The sequence below is a fragment of the Bactrocera tryoni genome, chromosome 2, assembly GCF_016617805.1.
Source record: "Bactrocera tryoni isolate S06 chromosome 2, CSIRO_BtryS06_freeze2, whole genome shotgun sequence".
NCBI lineage: Eukaryota > Metazoa > Arthropoda > Insecta > Diptera > Tephritidae > Bactrocera > Bactrocera tryoni.
In genome coordinates, this window is record NC_052500.1 from 24,673,629 (window position 1) to 24,698,233 (window position 24,605).

The 24,605-nt window shown below is 37.7% G+C and overlaps 1 protein-coding gene across 2 annotated transcripts in view; it reads right to left on the reverse strand.

The window, feature by feature from the left end:
- Nucleotides 1–659: 659 nt before the first annotated feature.
- LOC120769545 overlaps nt 660–24,605 on the reverse strand; it is a 114,137-nt gene continuing 90,191 nt past the window's right edge. For both annotated transcript variants that reach the window (XM_040096590.1, XM_040096589.1), the window contains exons 3-6: nt 10,860–10,992; nt 9,095–9,306; nt 1,551–1,849; nt 660–1,464 (exon numbers count right to left, since the gene is read on the reverse strand). In XM_040096590.1, the coding sequence (XP_039952524.1) occupies nt 1,305–1,464; nt 1,551–1,849; nt 9,095–9,306; nt 10,860–10,992 (804 nt within the window). In that variant the 3' untranslated portion in view covers nt 660–1,304. The remainder of the gene's footprint in view (nt 1,465–1,550; nt 1,850–9,094; nt 9,307–10,859; nt 10,993–24,605) is intronic.

The following is a 24,605-nucleotide window of genomic DNA, read 5'->3' on the forward strand; positions in this document are numbered from 1 at the left end:
GTTCGCTGTTAAAAGTCTTCTCAAATCATATGTCTAGGTTTCGTACATTAAAACAATGTAAATTGCATGCATTGCTTACATGGAAGTTTATAAGTGATAATTGATGGGAGTTAAAGCACTCGCTAAATGCATTAGGGTGCGCACACATTTTTTAGTACAAATGATACATACACATGCATATATGGTATAATATATATTATGCCTATCGTCACCTAAAATGCAAAATAACGTAACATTACGTTTCATAAGTTTATAGGCGAAGGAGAAACGATATAATAGAAAGATTTCATAGAAAAAAAATTGAGTTTTGGTTATAAAATGGTTATATATCGGTTATATCTGACAGCAACAGCTGAAACAAAGTTTACACGCGAAGGAAAAACGTTGTAATAGAAACAGCTCATATAAAAAAAATTTGAGCTTCGGTTATAAAACGGTTATATATCGGTTATATCTGACAGCGGCAGATGAAAATGAGCTTAGAGGCGAAAGAAAAACGTTATAATAGAAACAGCTCATATAAAAAAAATTTGAGTTTCGGTTATAAAACGGTTATATATCGGTTATATCTGACAGCAACAGCTGAAAATAAGTTTACAGGCGAAGGAAAAACGTTATAATAAAAACAGCTCTTATGAAAAAAATTTAGTTTTGGTTATAAAATGGTTATAAATCGGTTATATCTGACAGCGGCAGATGAAAATGAGCTTAGAGGCGAAAGAAAAACGTTATAATAGAAACATCTCATATAAACAAAATTTGAGTTTCGGTTATAAAATGGTTATAGAGTGGTTATGTATTGGTTATATATCGGTTATAGTTTATGGTATATACCACTACAAATATGTAATATGAATTGGCGAATCGTAAGCAATAAAAACTCAATTTCGAATTTTTTGTTGGCACGTTATTTTGCATTTTAAGTGACCTTATATAAGATATGCACGCGTATTGCATCAAACTGGAAAGTATGTATTCTTGACTTATGCGAGTTTAAGTTTAAAATTTTAAATCACATTTAATTATTAATGCATAAATTTCATTTTGCTGCTTATTATTGTACGTTATCTCTTTTGAGTATTTTTTCACAAAAATTTCAATTCTCCCTCCATCTTTTTCCAACAATTTTGCCATACATTTTTTTAAATTTTTTATATATTTCTTCGCATTTTTTCTCCCACCCTTCATAAGTAGTTTCGTCTAATTTGTATCGAATAAATTAATTATTTTAATTATTAAAAGTTATTAATACTTAATTTTAGTTTCATTTTTGCAATAAAATGCTTGTCTATCAATAATTCGTTTCAATGGTAATCACTGCTGGAGAGCGCGTTCGTCGCCATCATCACCGGCTCAGTCAAGGCGGCTGGCAACTGCTCCTCGCGCCGCGGACAGCGTCCAAACTTTTTGATGTAGTTGCCGTGCTCGCATGTGGGCGGCTTACAGCGGCCCTCGCTTATGCACCTGCGTGCAAGAAATTAAAAATTTTAATTAATATTTTGTATACTAAATAATTGCTAATTTGAATGCTATAAAGCGAATGTACTCACTTGCGATCGATCATCGAGAAATGCTCCATGCCGCGTTTAAGCCAGTCACAGCCGGTGTTGCCGGACGAGCAATCGCAGCGACAAAAGCCATCTTCTTGCAATATTTTCTCATACAATTTGGGACAATTACAGTTGACTATCGTTGCGTGTCGCATTGTCTGTCCGCCATAGGTCATGTCGTACATTGCCATATTGTGGTATTCGTCGACCTGTTGTTGCGTCTTCTCCACACAGTGACATTCCGTGTGATTAACGAATGTTAAACGTTCGACGGTGCCCTTTTCATTGATGCTGTGAACCTGTGCATGAAAATGTATATTGTAAAAATTATTTCTTGATAAAAAAGATTTGGAATTAATGATAATATTAGATAAAACAAAATAGTCAAGAAATCGTAACATATAGACGAACCATGTTTCAATATAGTCTCACAAATGACACCGAAAAAGTCACAAAGGCAACATTTAGAAGAAACTTATCAGAGTGATATAAGATTTTTTTGGTTTTAAACCAACGAATATGCATGAGAGATTTTTGAGAGCACAGTTTATGAATTTTTTGAAGTAAAGAGTGTCGAGTTTGCTTTAGAAAAGACACGTTCATATCTTATAGGAAAACACCTAACTTAACCTTCAACGCTGAAATATATCCTGTATACTCTCTACATATCTTCTAAGACCTTCCCACCACAGTCGGGTCTAAGAAACCGGAACGGATCCAGATTTTTATCCCGTCAAGAACTGTCAACTCGGCACCATTACTCGAAATTTCTTCAGGAATGTTTTATGCCGCTACACCAACAACAACAACATCCTCTAAATCGCTCTTAGTAATTCACGAAAAGACCTTGTGTAAGTCATTGAACTTCTATGAAAAGTCAAGCGGATCAGGATATTTCTATACGGATGGATATGGATAGAAACTGATTTACACCAATATTGGTGCCAATCATATTATTAAAACTCGCAACGTCGACTCATCAGATATTGTCATCGTCCATGCCTCTGCACGATCAAGCAGGACGGGAATAATGGGTGACTTATACAGTTTGCTCTTTGTTCGTCGAGAGAGGACTTTTTTTCTCAATTATATATAAATGATCAATATGTTGAGCTGAGTCGATTTAGCCATGTCCGTCTGTCCGTCTGTATACATATATACGAACTAGTCCCTCAGTTTTTAAGATATCGTTTTGAAATTTTGCAAACGTCATTTTCTCTTCAAGAAGCTGCTCATTTATCGGAACTGTCGATATCGGACCACTACTCGTATAACATATAGCTGCCATATAAACTGAACGATCGAAATCAAGTTCTTGTATGGAGAACTTTCACATTTGACAATGCATCTTCATAAAATTTGGTATAGATTATTTTCTAAGACAAATATGTAATCTCCGAAGAAATTGTTCAGATCGGTTAACTATAGCCTATAGCTGCCATACAAACTGAACGATCGGAATCAAGTTCTTGTATGGAAAACTTTCACATTCGACAGAGTATCTTCACGAAATTTTGTTTAGATTATTTTCCAAGGCAAATATGTAATCTCCGAAGAAATTGTTCAGATCGGTTAGCTATAGCATATAGCTGCCATACAAGCTGAATGATCAGCCCCATGTTCCTGTAAGGCATCTTTTGTATTTGTGAAGGGTATTTGGGGCAACCGAAAGTAATGTTTTTTCTCTCTTCCTTTAAATTAACACTGTTAAGTGTACCTGACAACAAGCCATTCATTATGCAAGGCATACTTCTTATTATCGTTGAAAGACAACATCACTTTGGTCTTTCACAGAAATATTCTTATACTTCAAAGCTTTATACCCATTCTACTATATTAAAATCCATCAAAATCGCTTATCAAGCGATAAAGTACATTCCCATGTACATGCCGAAGTCTACTGATTGGCATGCCACAAGTGTGTAAACCTACAAAACAACACTTGATGCCAGTTAGCGGAGGCTTTTACAACCACCTGTTGCACTTTCACCGTTAGTGACCGCCGCCACGACGCGTAGGTGCTTCAAGTTAATCCGCTCATAAATCGAATGCAATTAAATCGCAAATCCTACAAATTGCTTTCAGACGAAAACCATCAAACAACGCTGGAGAAAGAGCAAATAAATTAATATACATACATACATACATACATATGTATAAACGAATTTATAAATGCACACTTTGGCCTAGACATACATACAGGTAAATGCATAGGCACATACATAGGCACGTAAGCCTCTAAACTGCAAATGAAATTGCATAATAAATTGATATGCACATTATCCGTTGACGTGGAGCAAATAAAACAAACAACCGGCGCAGCAATGGAACAGCAGGCGATCATAGCGCCGCCAAATACACAAACTTACGAGCATTTGCGCTGCTGGGCGACACGCCGGTCAAGCTGTGGCCACGCGAAAAATCCTTGAGGCACCATCAAATGCCATAAAAACAAGCGGCAGTCAAACAACTTATTTACTTTCCACGCCGCATGCGCTGCTGTGCCACCCACGTGCGCGCAACCTTGCCACTCTGCAATCACTCACTCACGCTTCGTGCGGCTGCGGCGGCGGCGGCATTCACTAAACGAAATCTATCACCGGCCCACCGACGACCAGGCCGGGCCACCCAATTATGCCACGAACAACTCCTGATTTTCCCTAAGCACCGCACGCCACAGTGGTTGGCCACAGAAGTCAACGACGAGTCAACGTCGCTGCCACCTTCACCGCCAAACGCCCGTAGGCCTTAATATGCAGATTTCCGTCATTCAAAGCTATTTAATTAATTTACTCACATTTCATATCAGCTGGAAAAAGAAATATTCACTCTCTGCCTGTCTGCGCCGCTATTACTACACATGTATCTGTGGCACTTATCTACAGTGCTATCGGTCTGCGCAGAGCCCGCACTGACCACGAACTGTCTGTCTGTCTGCTCCGGACCGCTTACACATTTGGCCTGTTTGACTGGCAATGAGGCGATTATGAGTTTGCATAACAACCGGTGATGTGGGCAGTGGAGCTGATGCGATCATTTTTTACTCCCATTCGGTGAGATTTGACTGATAGCCACAACGAAACTGAAACCAGCAACTACAACAACAACTGTCTGTCTGGTGATAACTACATTAGCTAAGCAAGTGGTCACGCGATATGTAATATTTGTAACTGTATATCGTCTAAACTGTATGACATTTGTCCAAAACTTAACTGTATATATTTAAAATGGAAAGTGAAGTCGCAATATTAAAGGTCAAATTGATGAATGGCTTAATTTAAACTCATTTTTGTACTCATGTCACATATTATAGTTTCGTTTAGTTAATGTTTATTTACTCGTACAACACCTTCAACTATTGGATATACAAAATATACTTGTATATTGATTCATCTTCTTCTTTCTTGGCGTAGACACTGCTTACGCAGTTATAACCAAGTTAACAACAGCGCGCCTGTCGTTATTCCTTTTCGCTGTTTGGCGCCAATTGGAGATTCCAAGTGTAGCCAGGTCCTTTTCCACCTGGTCATTCCAAAGAAGTGAAGATCTTCTTCTTTCTCTGCTTCCCCCGGCAGGTACTGCCTCCAATACTCTCAGAGCTGAAGTGTTTTCATCCATTCGGACGATATGACCTAGGGAGCTTAGCCGCTGTCTCATAATGGGCTATACTAGTGTGACACTTTAAAAAAAAATAAATTTTTATTTGCTTTTTCTATAGCTTATATTTCCATAAATATCCTGTGAAATTGGGAAGGACGTATCTTGAATAGTTTTTGGATGGCAGCCCTCCGAAGCGCAAATACATATATAAGTGAAGCTTTAAACGCGATTTTCTCGAAACGACATTTTTCAAAATTGCTGGCATCATAACTCAACGAGAAATTAACCGATTGACTTGAAATTAAAACTAAGTATTGTTGAATACAGTTCAATCGCGTACTTTCTCTTACATAAATTCACGAAAATCGCTTAATTTTTCATGTGTCACACTGGTATAGCCTCTTAATTCGCTGAACTATGTCAGTATCGTCGTATAATTCGTACAGCTCATCGTTCCATCGACTGGCTCTATATACACTCAATACTACCCAAAAGTAAATGTGTGGTATGCACTGTGTTGCTAGTTTTCCAAGATCTTCAAGCAACCCTTAAGGGAGGTAAAGTCTGGGGCAGCTTTGGGGAATTGCGTTCTCAGATCAACCTAACGCAGTGAAGCTTTATATTGGTCTTAATTGCCGGTTGGCTGTTCACTTGAAGCTTTATAGAGTTGCTGGTTGCTTCGCGACCCACCATATCTATACGGACGGATCAAAAATTGCTGGAATTTATTGCACAGTGCTCCTCGATCTGTCGGATAGATCAGGATGAGTTGGAATGGCTTAGGGACGTGCAGGCTCGCCAAGGTCAAATCCAAAAAGTATGTGAATTAAAATAAAAAAAACACCCACGCTTTATTCTCACATAGTCTCGAAAAGACTGCAGGACGGTTGTTAGCCTAGTAAAAGGTATCACATGCGAGATGTATGGGAATTAGTAACGATGATACATGTAGAAAGTACAGAGAAATAGGCATGCGAGAGATGGTTGAGTATCGCCTCTGCTTTTGTTCGGTCATATCTAGAACTCGACTTAGATAAACTAACTGATTCGTATTTATAAAGTAAACAATGCATCAATTCCCCACTACTAAAAGCTGGAAGCTACCTATAAAAAATCGTTAAAACAAGGGATTTACGCCACTTATATGTGAATTGGTTGAATCTCTCGATTCCAAAAATATTGAACAGCTAAAGCTTAGATTTCTTACTGTCTGAAAGGATAAAGAAATACTCTCGGGATCCACGAAACACCATTTCATTTCAAAGAACTAATTATTGGCTCCTTTATCAGAAGTTTATTTGATTGACTGAACACCCATATTTAACCAAAATTCTAGCTCATAATTATATCTGTGAAAAATCATACAGAAGCTATCGGTAAACTGTCCATAAAGCTCGAAGAAGTAATGGAAATGCTAAAAGGATAACGCGGTTGCTTCGACCTTAACAAAATAGGGAGGGTTTTCGACATCTAATATTTACCCAATGAACTGAAACAACTATGAAATGTTGATGTTGTAGGTGATTTTTGAGTTTGTAAAATTAAAGAGCAGCCTCTGTTTTGTTTCTTAACATCAGCATTGGACTCTTCAGGGCGAAAATAATCGACTTATTTAGGTTGAAACGATCGATTCGGTTATAGAAGATAACCACACTTGCAAGACGCTACACCTTTTCTATATGTTATTTACTACGAATTCAATACGAGGTTTTTGATTTTCCGCGGGCTAGGTATATTCGATTGTTTCGTTGCGTTATGTTGGTATTCATATCCCTAACTTAGTCATGCTGACATTTTGAGCGTTTAGTTAATTTCTGCTTTGATTTTTGTATATTCCAAAAAATAGATCAACATATCTGTACAAAATTGTGTGTGAAAAACTAAAATAAGTGCGCGAACGCAATCTGAATATTGACTGTGTCATATGATGAAGCTACCTCGAACCAAAACAACGTTTATCGGTGGTACAAAATGTTCTCAGAGGGCCGAGAAGGTATGAACGACGAAGAGCGTGCCGGACACCCGAGTCCGTCAAGAAAAAAGGTAATAACAGCGTAAGTTCTTGTCAAGGATCGCTGAGTCAATAAGGAATATTACCTGGAAGTTACCATACTCCCCAGATCTGGCCCTCCTGTTACTTTGTTCGTTCTCAAAACTAAATAGGGCCACGAAAGGAAAACGCTACACTACGATTGAGAGGATGAAGACTGCATCGAAGGAGGAGCTAAACAAAATCGGAAAAAAATAATTTTTTAAGTCCTTTGAGGATTGAAAAAATCGCTAGCAGAAGGGATATATCTGGGCCTGATGACTTGGAAGAAACACAAAATTCGCGATAATTTTTGAACAAACCTAGTATATTTGAAAAAATTAATAAACATGTTAATCAAACATCACTGCTGATGCCAAAAAGATCTCGACGTGTGTTATTCTGCCTATATGCCATAGCAAAAAAACGGAAGGAATGAAACCAGTGAATACCAAAAAGGGCTGTTATGGACAAAAAAATTTAAAAAATTCACAAAATTATTTTGGTTGAAAATTGTTAAGATATCAAAGGAACGTGTTGGACATTTCGTTAATGAAAATTTGTGTAAGTGAAAGCTTTGTGCATACTGGATTCTAAGCGAGATCTCAATAGACCAGCTCACCTTATCACAAAGCAATAAAAACGATAACAAGATCTCGTGCGCCGCGAAACGAATTTCTTTTTTCATCAATCGTTTTATACTCCGAATCTAGCCTTATTGACTTTTTCATCCTCTCAGTCCTTAACAGAATTTTCATTGCAAAGAAATCGATGATACTGAGGTTTGAAATTAATCGCCAATTTTGAAATTGATATTGAAAAGATGAAAGATAGATATAATTGGTCCGTGATGCTGAATGATCTGTCTTTTTCTATGTTGGGTTGGACACCACTTTCGCGGTTATAGCCGAGTTTACAACACCGCGCCAGCCATTCTTCCTTTTCGCTGTATGTTCCTCCTGATCATTCCAACAGAGTGGAAGTCTTCCTCTTTCTCTGCATTCCCCGGTGAGTACCGTGTCGAATACACTATTTTGTATACTAAGAGAATCGCAACTATCAGTCGAGAGACGATGTTCCGGAAGTTGCGCAGATAAAACTTTTTGCACTGTTGAACTTAATCAGGAGCACGGGGTGGCTCAGAGAGGACATAATTGAGTAAGAGGATTTCAGTCCCATTAGTTTCACAACGAGCCCGCTAAAGGCCTAGGTGTATCGTCAGATGCCCACTCTACCAACCTAAAATCTAGTTCAACTATTCAATCTCACTGTTATATATGTACATACATACATATCAATAAAAAATAAAACAAATCCACTTGAGTTTTCAATATTTTTGATGACATAATTCTCGGAACTTTTCATTGCACAAGTCATAGTCACATGTTATTTGCGCGAATAGCGGTGCATTAAACATCGGAGGGGCGCTAAAGTGCGGAATGTGACTGCATAACTTCAGAACTAATAAGCACTACCAAATCACTTATGTATGCATATACATACATATACATATATACATACATGTATGTGTGTCTATAAAGCACACGTTTTCGGTGGCAGAACGAAATTCCGTTGACTTAACAAAAACAACACGGAGCTAGAACAGCTTAACTCGCGCCAACCGAACGCATTGGCAATTAATCAATAGCCTGGCAAGTGACCTCATTATCTTGGCTGCGCGATTGCTTGACTACCAGTCTGCCTGGCTGCATATAATTCACCAGCCAGCACCAGTCACACACACACACACTCAAACATCCAAACACACATAAGCATAAATTTATGCTTTAGAACGCCGCAGCGTTGAATCACTATCGCGGTGCAAACGCAAACCGATCTGGTGACGTATTGACACCCGCGAACCGACACAAAAAATTGTGAAATATTTTTTTTTTCTGCTCACACTCATACTCACATAGAAATACAAATCGACGTTTTTTGTGCGTTTCGGTGCACACGTTTGACGTTCGCTGCGGCAACAACCAGTCTCGTCGGTGCATCGGTGGAGCACCGTGCAGTGCGGCGTGTAGGTCTTTGAGGGGTCGCGCTGTATGCGTTCGACGCGTCGCTGTGGAACACGACAAGCGGCTTCGCTACGAATTTGCTTAACGTGTTCGCTGGCCAAAGCTGCAAAGAGATGTCAAAAGCGATTAGTGGGCGTGGTATGGACAAAATTCTCTGATATGTGCTTAATAGAAGCACTTAATAAATGACTAATTTTAAAGGCTTGGAAATTTAATTAATTTTTAAGGCATACGAGCAAATAAACTTCAGCTACGAGGCGACTTAAATTTGCGCTACTTTGGAGAGCAAATCGGTTCCAGTATAAAAAAAACTTAAATTATCATGAATATTTAAAAAAATCTGGATTTCTTAGGTCTTGTAATGTAAATATGCACTTTAAGAAAATGGTGTTAATATTCCTTTCTTCCGGTCGAGTTATGTCGTAAATTGAATTTTTAAAAGCTTTCCAAAAATGCTTTGACAAAAGATATCGCTCAGATGGTTGTCTTAAGGTTTAGATATTCGATTTAAAATAAATGCAAACCATAAATATTCTTATACAGATCTCTCTCTATCTCTATCTCTCTAAAGGGTGTTGCTTTTGGACATGTGGTTTTAACGAAGAAATAAAATGCATATACTTAATTCATTTTTGTGGCCATGAATTTAGCTTTATTACAAAGATATGGGTTTGTCATTATGTTTAAAAAATTACTTCGAGCAAGCGACCAACGCGACTGGCTCGAATAAATTCCAGCCGAAAGGCCCAATTTTCGATCACTTTTTTCTTTTCAAAGTCGTCAAACCGCTCAGACTTATCTTCGCAGACAAGCGTCTTCACTTAACCACTCAAAAACAAAATTCAGCAGTGTTAAATCGGAAGATCTTGGAGGTGACGCGAGAAAATGCGCTCGTTAAAAGTTTCCTTCAATAATTTTATTTTTTTGTTAGCTGTATGGCTTGTATCGCTGTCTTATTGTAACCAAAGGTCATCCACATCAATATCCTCTAATTCAGACACGAAAAAGATATTAATCATGGGTCTATAGTGTCCCTCATTCACTGAAACATTAAATCCGACTTCTTTTTTGAAGAAATATGGAACAAAGACTCTCTGTGCCTATAGGTCACAGCAGAAAGTGACTTTTTGAGCATGTAACGGCATCTCAATAATGGTTATCATCATTACAAGTGCGACAATTTCGTTTTTTAACGTACCCATTCAACCAAAAATGAGATTCATCGCTCAACAAAATCATATTTTGAAAATGGATCCCCGTTTTGAGCGCATTCACTGAATCTGCGACGCACTTGTTGATTAATCGGCTTCAACTCTTGTACGAGTTGGATTTTGTAGGCCCGCAAACCAAGATTCTTCCGCAAAATCTTTCATAAAGTGTATGGACATAGCTCAAATTGTTACGCGCAATGACGGATCATACGAAAATGCCTCATTTAAAACCACACGTCTAAAAAACACCCGTTATTTATGGATCCCAACATTCTAAATCGTTTCTATTATATTGAGTACCTTCCAGATTTGATACAATACCTATAATCAATATGAAATAATTCAAAATAAAATTCAACCGCTTTACACCAACTTTTTCTTAAACCTTAACTGTTTCGATAGCTTACAATGAAACTATAAGAAAGACGGTTTTAATTACTCGTACCTTTTTCATGCTTATGTTTCACATGTGAGCGTCGTGTTTCCTGTACGGCGTCGGGCGTTCCCAATTCCTCCTGCTTTTGGCGTGTCAATGTGCCGGGAATATAGTATTGCGAATTGATGTTATTGGCGTCCTCCTAAGGAATATAAATAGAAAGGTTCAGGTTAAATTTTTTTGATACAAACCAATTGTGAAAATGAATTTTTGAACATATATTTTTTGTAATTCAATAATTAAAAATTGTGATTAAATTTGAATGGAGTAATAACTTTTTTATTTTATTACATTGTTATACATATATGTATTTATACTAATAGGTGTGTTCGATTCGCCTCTACTCTTCTGGCTATGTTGGAACTCTGCTCTTTCCTAAGAGCTATAACCAGTCCATTCGATATTCCCATTTGTAGACACTTTATTAAAGCTTGCTATTCGGACCATTTGTTTTATTTCTACCAGCATATACGTTTTATACCAGTTTCTTGTTCGATTCATAGTGCTCAAAAAGTGGTCGAATCAAGGAACGCCCACATTAAAAAATGGACATAATTTTGAAAAAAAAAACAAGATTGATGAACTTCATCACGACCTCAAGAAGGTTCAGAGAAAATAATAGAGTGAGTAGATTTTAGTTCCGATAGCTTTACAATGGTCCTCCTTAAGGCCTAGCTGTCTCGTCAGACATCCACTGTACCTTCCTACCTACTCTCAAGGTAATATATGAAAAGTATTTCAATCATCATCTTCTCAGTCTGTTTGGCGCTATCATAACCGATTTTCATATCGCAATTGCAACATATGAGCTTGACTGTGATTACGGGGTGTTTCACTGACGCCCACTACCACCTACCACATAGTAGTTTTTGCAAATCCATAATTATATGTACATATTCATATGAAAGTACATAGGACCACAGGTGCAGTTAATAACACAGTATTCTTTTAAGTATCTTATAGCATACACACAGCCATAAATACACATAAGCTTCTCTGTATGTGTACGACAAGATATTTCATATGGTATCTCAGCAGCCTCTTTACATTTTATTTATCTGTTGGTTACATTGGTTTGTGGCAACAGGTGTTATTTCTCTGCGGCAAGAATGTAATTTGTCAAAACACGAGACACTTGTGTAATCTGCAATTATTAACTATTCCCTTGTCGACATGGTACGAGTACAAAATAAAATATGACCGCACATATTCAGAGGCGCCTGTGGACAGATACATGACACTTACTACATAAATACGTTTTCATACCGATGTGAAGCCGGCAAATGTTTTCATTTTTTTTTTATTTGTTGCGAGCATTTGGTACTTATGGATGTATGTATGTATGTATATACATAGATGTGTTATTTTTAAATTTAAATGTCGAAGAAAATGTACCAAAATAAATATCATAAAAATGCATTTAGTAAATGTAAAAAAATAGTTCGAGACAAACATTCGATCATTTTTACCCATTGTTTGGTTATTAATCACTTTGAATGCAGAAAACTAATTTTTCACGAGGTCTTGTAATGCCAGCGAACTGTGGAAGTAACTTCAGGCACCTATAATAAAAAGGTTAACTACTAAAATTTTGTTACTAAATTCGAATACGCGGACGCTAAAACAAGCTTACAAGTGAACCAATTCAGAAATAACATATAATATCTGTAGCTCAAATTTCCTGACATGGGCTATTGATCATTATTTATGGAACTCGATTTCTTTTGTATGTCCACCAAGGGGAAACTTGCACAAGTCCAGACGCTGAATCCAATTTTCGACGTTTTTCAAGCATAAATCCGTCGATACTGCTGCAATTTCACGTTCGATATTCGTACGAAGTTCATCAATAGTCGCTGGCTTTATGGCATAAACCATAGACTTGACCTAATCCCACAGAAAATAGTCTCACCTTGTCAAATTACAAAACCGAGGCGGCCAATTGACTGCGTTATTTCGTGAAATAACACTTCACCAAACTTGGTTTTCAATAAATCGATTGAGACATTCGCTGTATGGGTTGTAGCGCCGTCCTGTTAGAACCACATAAGTCCGTGTCATCCAATTTGGGTCAAAAATATTCGGTTCTCATTGAGCGGTAGCGATTCCCATTCACAGTAACGAGCCGGTCTTGCTCTTCACGGAAGAAGTATGGCCCAATGACGCCGCCGGATCATAAGCAGCACCAAACCGCAATTTTTTCGGGAGTACGTGTGAATTACTACCTGACCAATAACGCATAGTTTGTTTATTGATGAAGCTATTCAGCCTGAAATAAGCCTAGTCGCTGATGATTTTTCGATGAAATTCTGGTGGTCAAACGGCTTCAGTTCTTGCGTCAATTTGTTCTTGTAAAGATACAGGCCAAGATCTCTTCACAAAATTCGCCTCAATGACATCAAAGAGATGCCCAGCGTTTGAGAACGACGTGTGAGACATTGATTTGAGTCTTCCTTACGTTAGTAAACATTATTTAGAGGAGAAGAGGTCGAGAACTCGTTGCCAATGATCCAAATCCAGGGCAGCGATCAATATCAACTGATGATCAACACGTCTATAAAATAAAAGAGTTGGAGATTGTGAATCGACGATTAACAGTAAGAGATCTCACTGGCATCGTTGGAATATCAGAATGTAAAGCACAAATGGTTTCAAAATCACTAAATTTTTTGGAGAAACAGCGTCGCGTTAACGTCTGTGAAAGAAAACCTTCCGACCACCAAGATGTGAGGAAATGTATTGTTACTGGGGATGAGTCTAGGATCTATGCTTACGACCCGGAAACAGACGATCAGTAAGCCGAATATCGTGGAAAAAATGTGCCAAAACCGAAAAAATTGCGTTAAAAATCAAGGTTGTTAACAGTTTTCTTCGATTATAGAAGTATGCTGCATTCCGAATACCTTCCAATCGGCCCAACTGTCAAGAAGGAATACTATTTGAGTGTTTTGCTTCGTTTGCGCGAAGCTATTCGCAAAAAGACCAATATCGTGCCGAACGTAGTGTGAATCACTACGCGCAACGAAGGCTATTCCACAAATTGACTTCAACATAAATTATAAACTAAATATAAATATGTATATCCATCTTTCTATTTGATTTTAAACTACATACATAAATAAATCGCTAAATATATGAGATGTTTCTCTGAAATTAGGTGAACCTATTTCTTAACTTTACACTGGTTTCTTATTAAAATAGATGACAATGGGAAGATCTTATCCTAGTCCTCATATATATCCTCTACATATTTTATACTGAGGTAGATATCCTAAGAATATTATATATATAAGAGCAAAATACATATGTATAATCGGTCTGTAAATCTCTTAGGACCCACATAAGCTTAATATAATACTTTTGGACTCTTTGATTGCCTTTAACTACAATATTAGTTAATATGCGAGATGCCTTCGTGAAATTAGTTGGGTATTGCCGGGTAAGGTCCCGGTCTATTTCCACATCGGTCAAAATCTTCTGCCATTACTAATACAATTACACTTCGAATGTAAGTCGACACTCTAACGCACACTGAGATGACAAATAATGAGCTTCCAAGTATTTCCCTCATAAAATAAAAAGGCTTTTTGTAATGGCTTACACAAAACTCAAAAGTTAGAGCACTTCTTAAATTGTCCTTCCAACATTTTCTTCTTGAAACAATGAAGCACGCCCTAAAGGCATTTTTCTGTCGTACAAATCGTCGCTTTTCTCACGTAAATATCTCTTTTCGCTCTGGGAGCACTCTTTATATGCCACTCGAGTATTGCGATGAAAGCGCAGCAGTTAAGTTTGAAACCGCACGCTTTCATGTCGGTACTACTTCGTATAAACTTCGTTACAACAAAGAGCGCACAACACCACGCTCATAATAGTACTCATTTCACGCGAAATTATTGCAAAAGGCATTACAACTTGTCCTGTGCCTACACTATGTCATACCAATTTAATTCCCCGTCGCAAAAGAAGTTCGTGATGTGTGAAATTTTATACCACATACACCTCTATGGGAAATTGTGTCCCAAGCAACCACGTGCACATTCACGTTCGGCTGCCGTACGGTGAGCACGTATTCACTCATTCAAGCTACCATAAAAATGAATAATTAAAACACCCTACGGTTCGCAGTTTCATTACAATACCGAAACAATAACTACTACTTGATATATAGTGTACAGACTCCGTGTATGCTTTCCGCCTTAGGTGTGAATTCGCGTTGGCGAGTACGCTGCGTAAGTCTACATCATTGGTTGGGTGGTCGTTAAGAGCGAGCTGTTGATTTCCCAGAGGTGACATTTTCCGTTGCAGGACACTATTTGCTGTGCTGGCGTACAAAGGAGCGAGCCATTTCAAGTGGGACTCGTTCGTCTGTGCTTTAAAATTGCATGCGTTGCAGCCACAGTGACGCCAGCCAGTGATGACGCAAGATTTTTGGGTGGAACAGTGTTACGTTAACGATAAATGGCGTATGACCTTCTTTCCGCGAGAGTTCGAGCTGCGAAAAGCGGAAAAATAAATTTTTATTTCGAGCACACAAAATCTTTTACCGTTATTTTATTACTGATGAAATTATCAATGAAATGTTTCCACTTTTCGTTAAAAATTTGCATGCAGCAACCAAGGGCTGACATCCCTTCTGCTTCGGTTTCGTAATTCAAAGAACAAGGTCATCTCGATTTTGTTTAAAGAGATTCCATTGTAATAATTGAAAGCAAAACATTTTTTTTACTGAAGCCTTTGCCTTCTCTACTTCGCCTGAATTAACCGCAATTATTTTCATATCTGTCTTTTCTGACCGTTAGCTTTTCGAATATGTCCTGACAGATCTCATAAAGAGGAGACTTTGTGCAATAACTATAGTAGCCGAAGTACTTGGCTGGAAGAAATGTTTATGCAACAAGATTCGGACCAGTTAAGCATGCATCTGCTGAATCCAGAAGATAGGAAGGAAGAGTAAAGAGAGATTTTCAATTCGCCATCCACTAGGCTTTTTATAAGAACAGATATCAGACATGACATTTATGATTTGAAGGAAATGTCAGTCAAATGGTCATTACGACTACTCCGTTTGCATATCTTCACCCGTTTATGCGAATTTTTCGATAACCTGGTGCAGCATTTCGGACGCAATTTCGGCTATAGTCTTCGAGATACTCGAGCTTTGCGTAAACCTTCGGTTTAACAAACCCTCAGAGTAAACAATCTAGGGTCGTTAAATCGCATGAGCGTGGTGGCCATTTCTCGGAATTAACTAGTCGCCAAATTTTGCATGCAATGTTCCCATGTTTAGATGTGAAACACTAGGCGGCGCACCGTCTTGTTGGGAATAAAGTTCGTCCGATTCGATTTAATCAAATTCCGGGAAAAATGTCGTTGAACATCGTGTAATAACGTCTGCTTTTAATGATAACGACATTTCCTGCCTCACTTCAAACGAAATAAAGCCGGAAGATGCCACCACACCGCACCCAACTGAGATTTTTCGGAGTTACAATTGGGTTTCTTGAACCCAACAAGGATTTGATCCACCCCAATACCGATAATTTCGTTTCTTGACAAAACCATCAAGACCGAAATGGAATTCATCTGAGAAGATGAATTTTCGGGGAACGTGAATTTGTGATACGGACAAAATTTTTCGTAAACATAAACATGACCGCCACGAGCTGTCAAAATCGCGTCATCGCCATTCGCAGACTATTTACATAGCACGTATATTTCTTACGAAAAACTTCCTTAATTTCACGAATGTAGGTAAAGAATTGAGGTGTCAGGCCGTGTCGAAAATAATTAGTTTTTAGTAAAAACATGCCACGGATCGAGATAAAAATATAACTACATTTCAGAACTATTTCAATCCAGTTCTACGACCCATAGTTTGTCCTTAAGCGGTGAAAATTTGTTTTTGAAATATGTAAATAGTGGTGTAAGTCCTAAATTAGTTCCCACTAATGTATGGAGTATATGCACTTTTAAAAATTATGCCTATTTGCGCTATTTTTCTTTATTTCGTGAAACTAAAACCAATTTGCTCCATGATTCGTGAGGTTTAGTGGAAATTTTCTCACCCTTACACGAGCTTGCTGAATGTCGATCGTAGTGATCTTTCTATATCAATTTAGACTGTAGAATCACACTCAGTATGTTGCGAATTACAAGACAATTTAGTTTCTTGATGTTCGTCGGTCCTTCTGCTTACCTGTTTTTGTATGAAGTCAGGTTTCGGATTATGCCTAAGCTATAAAATATTTGTAATTAAAATTTTGCATTCTTTAAGCAATTGAACTTAAAACTGCAGTTTTGGTATATAGATTCCCATGCGAGCTCCTTACATATTTCAAAAGTGGCGATCAACCCTATATATATAGGTATATATTTCACATTTGTCTTGATCTATTTCAGAGTAACTTGGTAAACTAAACACGAACTACTAGAGATCTCAGTTTTTATTTGTAATGATAATAACTTGAATCAGTAAATTGCCATGTGAATAATTAACCAGCAGTAGTGACAAGCCCCACTCTTAAATCAATCTTAATACGTATATCTCCCATTTCCTAAGTAAATAGTTTTTGACTTAAAATAGATAACTCAAGCACTGAGAAGGGAATGGAACACTTAACACTTCTAACGGGTCTTTCAATACGACCGTTACAAAAGTAGACCGATAAGAACAGCAAACGACGCCATACATTTTCCGCTCTTTTGACATTTCTCAGCAGCAAGATTTGCCATTTCATCACTGAAAGGTTTACGATCCAACAACGAGTCGAAATTATTAAAATTTTCTAGCGAAATTCGAAGTCAGTGACTTCAACTTTAAGAGCGCTACGTCCAATTTATGGTCGTCATAATAATCCTGCCAGATCAACAATTGAGCGTCTAGTGGAAAAATTTGAATCCACAGGCACAGTACAAAATGATCCCGTACCAGTGAGACAAAGAAAGAAAGACCAAAATCAGTCTCTCACACGTCGTTCTCAAGCCTTGGGCATCTCTGTGACGTCGTTGTGGCGAATTTTGCGAAAATATCTTGGCCTATATCCTTACAAGATCAAATTGACGCAAAAAGTGAAGCCACTTGACCACCAGAATAGTCGTATATTCGTGAATTGGGTTGAGCAACAACTTAAAATTGATCCGAGTTTTCAACGAAAATTCATCTTCAGCGATTAGGATCATTTCTCGCTGAATGGCTTCGTCAATAAGCAAACTATGCATTATTGGTCAGGCAGTAATCTATACGTACCCCATGAGTCACCACTGCACCCCGATAAAATTACGGTTTGGTGCGGTTTATGAGTCGGCGACGTTATTGGGCTTCTGGATATACTTAGATATGCACTTGGACAATATGTAGTTCCAACAGGATGGCGCCACAAGTCACACAGTGAATGTCTAAATCGATTTATTGAAAACCAAGTTTGGTGAACGGGTTATCTTACGAAATGACCCAGTCAATTGTCCCCCTCGGTCGTGCGATTTGACACCGTTAGACTATTTGCTGCGGGGCTACGTCAAGTCTATAGTCTATGCCAACAAGACAGTGACGATTGATGAACTTCGTACGAATATCGAACGTCGAATTGCAGCAATATCGACGGATTTATGCTTGAAAAACGTCGAAAAATGAATTTAGCGTCTGGACTTCTGTAAGCGTGTCCGTGGTGGCCATGCAAAAGAAGAGTTCCATACATAATGGCATCGAACGTGCTTTCACAGGAATAAAGAATTTCATTGAAATCTCAAACCGATTTTGTTTTGTAGCGCTCTTCTTAAAAACCGCGTTATGTTCTGTGCTCCCCAAAAGAATTAGAACCTAATTGATGAAAGCAACTGTTTGGAAACTAAAGAGTTGAGCGCGAATGCAAAAAAAAAAAAATAAACAAAAAATCTACACATTTTCACAAAACATACAAACAATTGGGTAAATAATCTTTTTATGTGTGTTTGAAATTAAATTTTTAAAATATTTTCGCACTTTCATTATTCATATTTTGTTTTCATGAAAGTGCCACATCATACAAAGAAATATGTACGACTTTTGAATGTAGATATTGCTCAAAATAAATATCAATTTATCAGCCTTTGTCCGCCGAATGACACTGTAAAGCCAGTCGTGGTGACGTTCACTTGATTTATGATTCCGCTGTGACCACTAGCGCCATCCATTCAACTTGACTGTTTACTCGCTCACACAAAATATTGCCCCCACACGCTCACTACACGCATACCTGTACATGTGAGAGTGTGTATATATTCATATGTAAGTGTGTGTGCGCATTTAGAAATTTGGTGTTTACAAAGCTTTTGGGCTACGTTGTCATGAGCTAAATCAGTTTCACATATTTTATTAGGCAATGTTTCTTAAAAGAAACACTGACAATGCAATTAAAACTTAATGTGTTTAGAAGAATTAGTTTTTTTTCTGAAAACACTCACACTTACTTAGCATTAGCCGAAGGGGTTATCAAATGAAAAGCGAAGTGTAGAACTCATTAGCTGACTTTCGAATTTTCGAATTCCAATCTTATGGAGTACAAGCTTTTATATTTTTTATGCGTAAACGCAGATAAGCTTGTCTCATGGCAAATGTTATGGCCTGTATTGCTGTCAACATTAAGCTTCTTCATCAGCTCTCGCAGACGCATATTTTCCGCTTTGTATTAACCCGCTGGTTCGGTAAGTCGCGCTATAAAGTAATGAAATATTCGCGCGCCAATACAATGCTGGTGCTTCAGAACACTTGCGACCATCTTTTTATGGCGGCAGTAAAAGTTTAATTTGCAATGCAATGTTTGCCGCATAAACAACAGTCTGTGAAAACATTTACAAGGCAACTCGCTTACAAAATTGTACAAGATAACCTTTGGAAATGGTAAATGACGGCAGCTAAACAGACAATATCTACATTTATGTAAAGATTTATATAGCTTCTCTAAAATATTATCATCTCGATTTCAATTACTCTAATTGCATTGCGCAATAAATATTTTCGTGGGAGGTTCTAACGAATATCAAACTAAAGTTGTTTATATTGGTAACAGAAGTGTGAACCTGTCTTTGATAGAATGTATTAAGAGTTCTTCATGGAAAGTCGTAATCAAAAATACATCGAGCACAGGATATAATCTGAATCATCTCCTTTTATATATGTATATGAATACTCAGTAAGCAATTGAGAGATAATGCCCTTTCCCGACGAATAAAGGCCAAACTCTACAAGCCACTCATCATTCCCGTCCTGCTATATGGTGGAGAGGCATGGACGATGACAACATCTGATTTGTCTGCGATCCGAGTTTTCGATAGAAAGGTACTGCGGAAGATGCATGGTCCTTTGCGCATTGGCAACGGCGCTTACCGCAGTCGATAGAATGATGAGCTGTATGTTCTACGACGGCATTGACATATTTCAGCGTATTAAGAGACAGCGGCTACGCCGTCTGGGTCATGCCATTCAAATGGATGAAAACGCTAATGCTCTGAAAGTATTCGACGCAGTAGCCGCTGAAGGAAGCAGAGGAAGACGAAGACCTTCACTTCGTTGGAAAGGCCAAGTGGAGAACGGCCTGACTAAAATATACTCTGCCCATATCTATCGATCTTGAACATTCTACTCGTATATATTTGCTTCACATGAAGAAAGGACAAAATTCGTTTTTTTTTTTTATTCAACATAAATAGTTCGCTTTAAGGATGACACACTTCAAAGTGATAGTGATACCCTGAATATAGTAACTCTCCAGCTTTTCGATATCATTTTTGTAGTACGATTTTTTCTTTACTTCAAAATAGGCCTCAGTTTCGGGGAACACCTCTGCATTAGTCGAAAATTTTCTCCCAGAGAGCATTTGTTTGAGATCTGAGGACACGAAAAGGTCGCTGGTGGTCAGGTCTAGAGAAAACGGTGGATGCGGAGCCTAGTTCATGGATTTTTACCATCATTTTCACTGACTTTCACTGTCTTGATGAAACAGCAGTTTCCTCCAATAAAGTTGCTATTGATGGTCCTTCTTCTTCAAGGTAGTCAAAAAAATTATTCCATATGCATCCCAAAGCGGGTTCATCCTATGCATTTCATTCGGATGACTGTCGATTGGACTTCGAAGTGAAGTGATGAAGTCATGTTACGTCCATTTTCACATATTGATGAAAAAGATCGGGTTTATTGCACTTGAACATCTCCAAGCACTGCTCCGAATCCTCAACTCCTCTTTGTTTTTGGTCAAAATGGAGCTTGCGCCACACCCACCTTGCGTAGAGCTTTCTTATACTCAAATATTCGTGAATGATATAGTGTACACATTCAGTTAATATCTCTAGGGTGTCCGCTACCTCGAACAACTTTACTTTGCGGTCATCCAAAATTACTTTATGGTCTTTTATGATGTTTTCGTCGATAACAACGTCTTTTGTTCACCGTCTTCGATGCTCATTTTACATGTAAACTTAGCGTACCAATTCTTGATGATTGATTTTCCTGGGACAGTTTATGAAAACTCGTCATCAAGCGAGTTTTTGCTTCAACTTTTTCTTTCTTCAAAAAACTATACTCTATAAACACACGAAATTCATTTTTATCCAATATTTTCATAATAACAAAAGTTGCTTCACTCAAAATGACATAATTCTTAAACTAATGAGCTGACTGCTGTCAAATTTATACACGCACCTTTTAAAGGTTAGAGCTAACTAAAAATCATTTGGAAAAAGAGAAAAAAACTTATATAAAGTATTAATGTAATGCTAATTGAGCTCACTTGGCTAATTTGACTCCATTATACTATAAAATCTTTTTTGTCCAGAAGGTAGTATTGGATATTGTCAAACCATACGTAAAAGAGTACAAAAAAGACATGTAAAAAAGAGGAAATGTGCTGCCTACTATAGTTTTTGACACATAAGGGAAACAAATGATACATTTTACTTCCGGTTAAATCTTTAAGGACATAAAATTAGTTGGAAACTGTGACTTTTTTGCTAGAAATATAGAAATTTGCACGGGAATTTAATTTTCACTCCCGTCAGTTCGGGTTATGTGCTCCCAAATGTTTAAACCTTTTCCTCTCAAATGCGGAACAGTCAAGAAGGAAGTGTTGAGTTGTTTTCACCTCATCTTCTTCCATACAGCTTCTGCAGATGGCGTCTGGTAGGGTTCCTAGCGTTACTGTGTGGATGACAACAGGGCATTGCCTGTTAAAAGAACCAAAACTAGGGAGATGTTAGCCATACTGAGTGCAAAGAAATCACTAGATCTCTTGCGATCGATCTTGAGCTGATGGTGGCCCAAGCTTTCGCGAATCACAGCTATTTAGTAGTAGAATAAGATGATACGGAAGCATCGATCTGCACCCATTCTACCGATATCGGTTCTAGAGTGCCTTTTCTTGCTAGTTTATCAGCTTTACAGTTTCCTACGATTCCACTGTAGCCTGGCATCCATGCCAATCTTATCACAAAGACACATGCTATTGATATCAAGATTAGGCACACTTTGACCAGGCCTGAACACACTGTTAATCAGCTCATATTTGTGTTGCTTTTTAGTATAAAAATTAGAATTTTGTTAGAATTACCTAACATAAAATTATCCCAAAATATAAGTCCAACCCATGAGATCGGTTTTAACATTTTAGTTAACTCTCTGTCGAACTTTTTTTCACTATGCCTGAACATCTGCCATAATGTAATGCTGGAATCTGTAAGGTGTTGTTTATAAATTTGGAATTAAAGCAACATTATACAGATACATATTAGCAAACAGTTATCCAATACATACAAGTAGTAGAATATATAGTATATGGTATACACCCAATAACCAGTGAAGTGGTGTAAAAGGCTCCTCGCCACTCGTTCTTTACTTTCGCATGAACTTTTCAATCGGCCCTCTCAATATCAACTTACATATCGTGTGTGTGTGCACAGCATTGGAGCTTAAATGTCATCTCGCTTTTGAGAAGCCATTGAGTAGTCTCGAGTCTCGACACTTCCGTTGTTTCGTATGCACTAACACAACGGCGCATATGGCAAGGCAAAAGGATGCAAATTTCGATGGCAATATGAGCTGAGGCGTTTGAGCAAACATCTACTTGCTCAACCACAAACAAATGTCAACTCTGAAGTTGGAAAGTTTGATAATAAACCGAAAGCAACACTAACATGCCTAAAAGCAATGCGAAATGGAACTTTATGCTGTGCAGCAACAGGATGACACAATCGAGTACAAGCAAAGCTATACAAATAAACTACATACATACATACGTATGGCAGCTAAAATGAATGTCACTGGAGCAGATTAAACAGAATTTCACCTTTGCATTTTCAAGTGTGCCACAGAGGATGTATCTCTGCTCATATATGTATAGAGAGAAAGAAGACGAATAGCAGAGCTGCAGCTGGGAGCATTGCAAATAAGTGAAACAAATATAAAAGTGAGCACTGAAAGCAAAGCAAGAAAGGTCACTTTGTTGGTGATTTCATAATAGTTGTGCAAACAAGGATTGGCATTTTTTGTTCACTAAAAATTTAAATACAAAATTGCATTAATTAGCCATACAAATATTGGTTGTTTGAGACAATTTCACTTAAAAACTATTTTTATGATATACTCAATGAAATTGCTCGGAGTTAAAGACCTGTGTTTGATTTTGCATTTAATCGCTTTTATATGCAATTAAGGCAAAAACACTTTGATAAGTCAGTAATGCATTGAATTTCCCAGCCTGGAAATTTATTCGCAACACCACAGCTGTCAACTGTCAACAGTTATGTGACAACTATTTTATGTTGAGAGCGCTTGTGTGACGCGGAATATTGAATTTTAAAACGTTTCAATTTATTATTTTTTTGCAATGAAAATATCACTTAATTATCGGCAGTAAAATTACTTTATTTGCATAAAAGAAAGCGTCAATAATAATGCAAAAGAGAGATTGAAGGTAAGAGGGATAGTGCTGGGAAAGTAAATTAATGATTTTGGTTGAGACTATAAACATAACTAACAACTGAACAGATGGTTTACCAGTTTCTTCCGGATTTTTTCTTGGAGAACCGGACTCCTTTATTGTGTTATTTTTGTTGCTTTGGCTCATATTATGGACTCACGAGTGTAGTTGGAAGGTAGGTCCGCTAGCGCATAGCACACGCTACTCAAGTAAGACTATCTTATTACGGAGGCCGCCAGGTATCCGCCAGCTCTGTTCGAGACTGGATTATTTAAAATCGCTCAGCCAGGCTGATCCTCGGTCTTTTTGTATTCCCAACTATAAGACTGCTTATTTGAATGATGTGCTATTGAGGAGCTAAACAACCAATTATAAACTACGATCTTAACTAGATACATCGTAACTGCCACAGAGTGCAAATCGTTACCAATTCGTTCCTGCCGTCGTCTGTGATACTGATACCGTGGCATATATTACCAGGGTTCAGCAGAGGACTTTCGCCAGAAAATACCAAAAAAGCAAAAGTCAACAAAACAATCTATATTTAACCGCCTTATAATTTATCCTTTAAGATCCGTACAAGTTTGGGCCTAGTATAACATATGTATATATGTATATAGAGAGAAAGTAAGACGGAGGAGTTGATTTTTGCACTTTCGGAATTATGAATCACAGAAACTGACAAATTACTGTTACTTATATTATAGCAATCAGGTTTTTAAGAAAATAGCTTAACGCAAAAAATATTTTATGTTCAAAGAACCATCAAAGAGGTAATCAAAATCAGCTAAAACTTCGATATATTTAC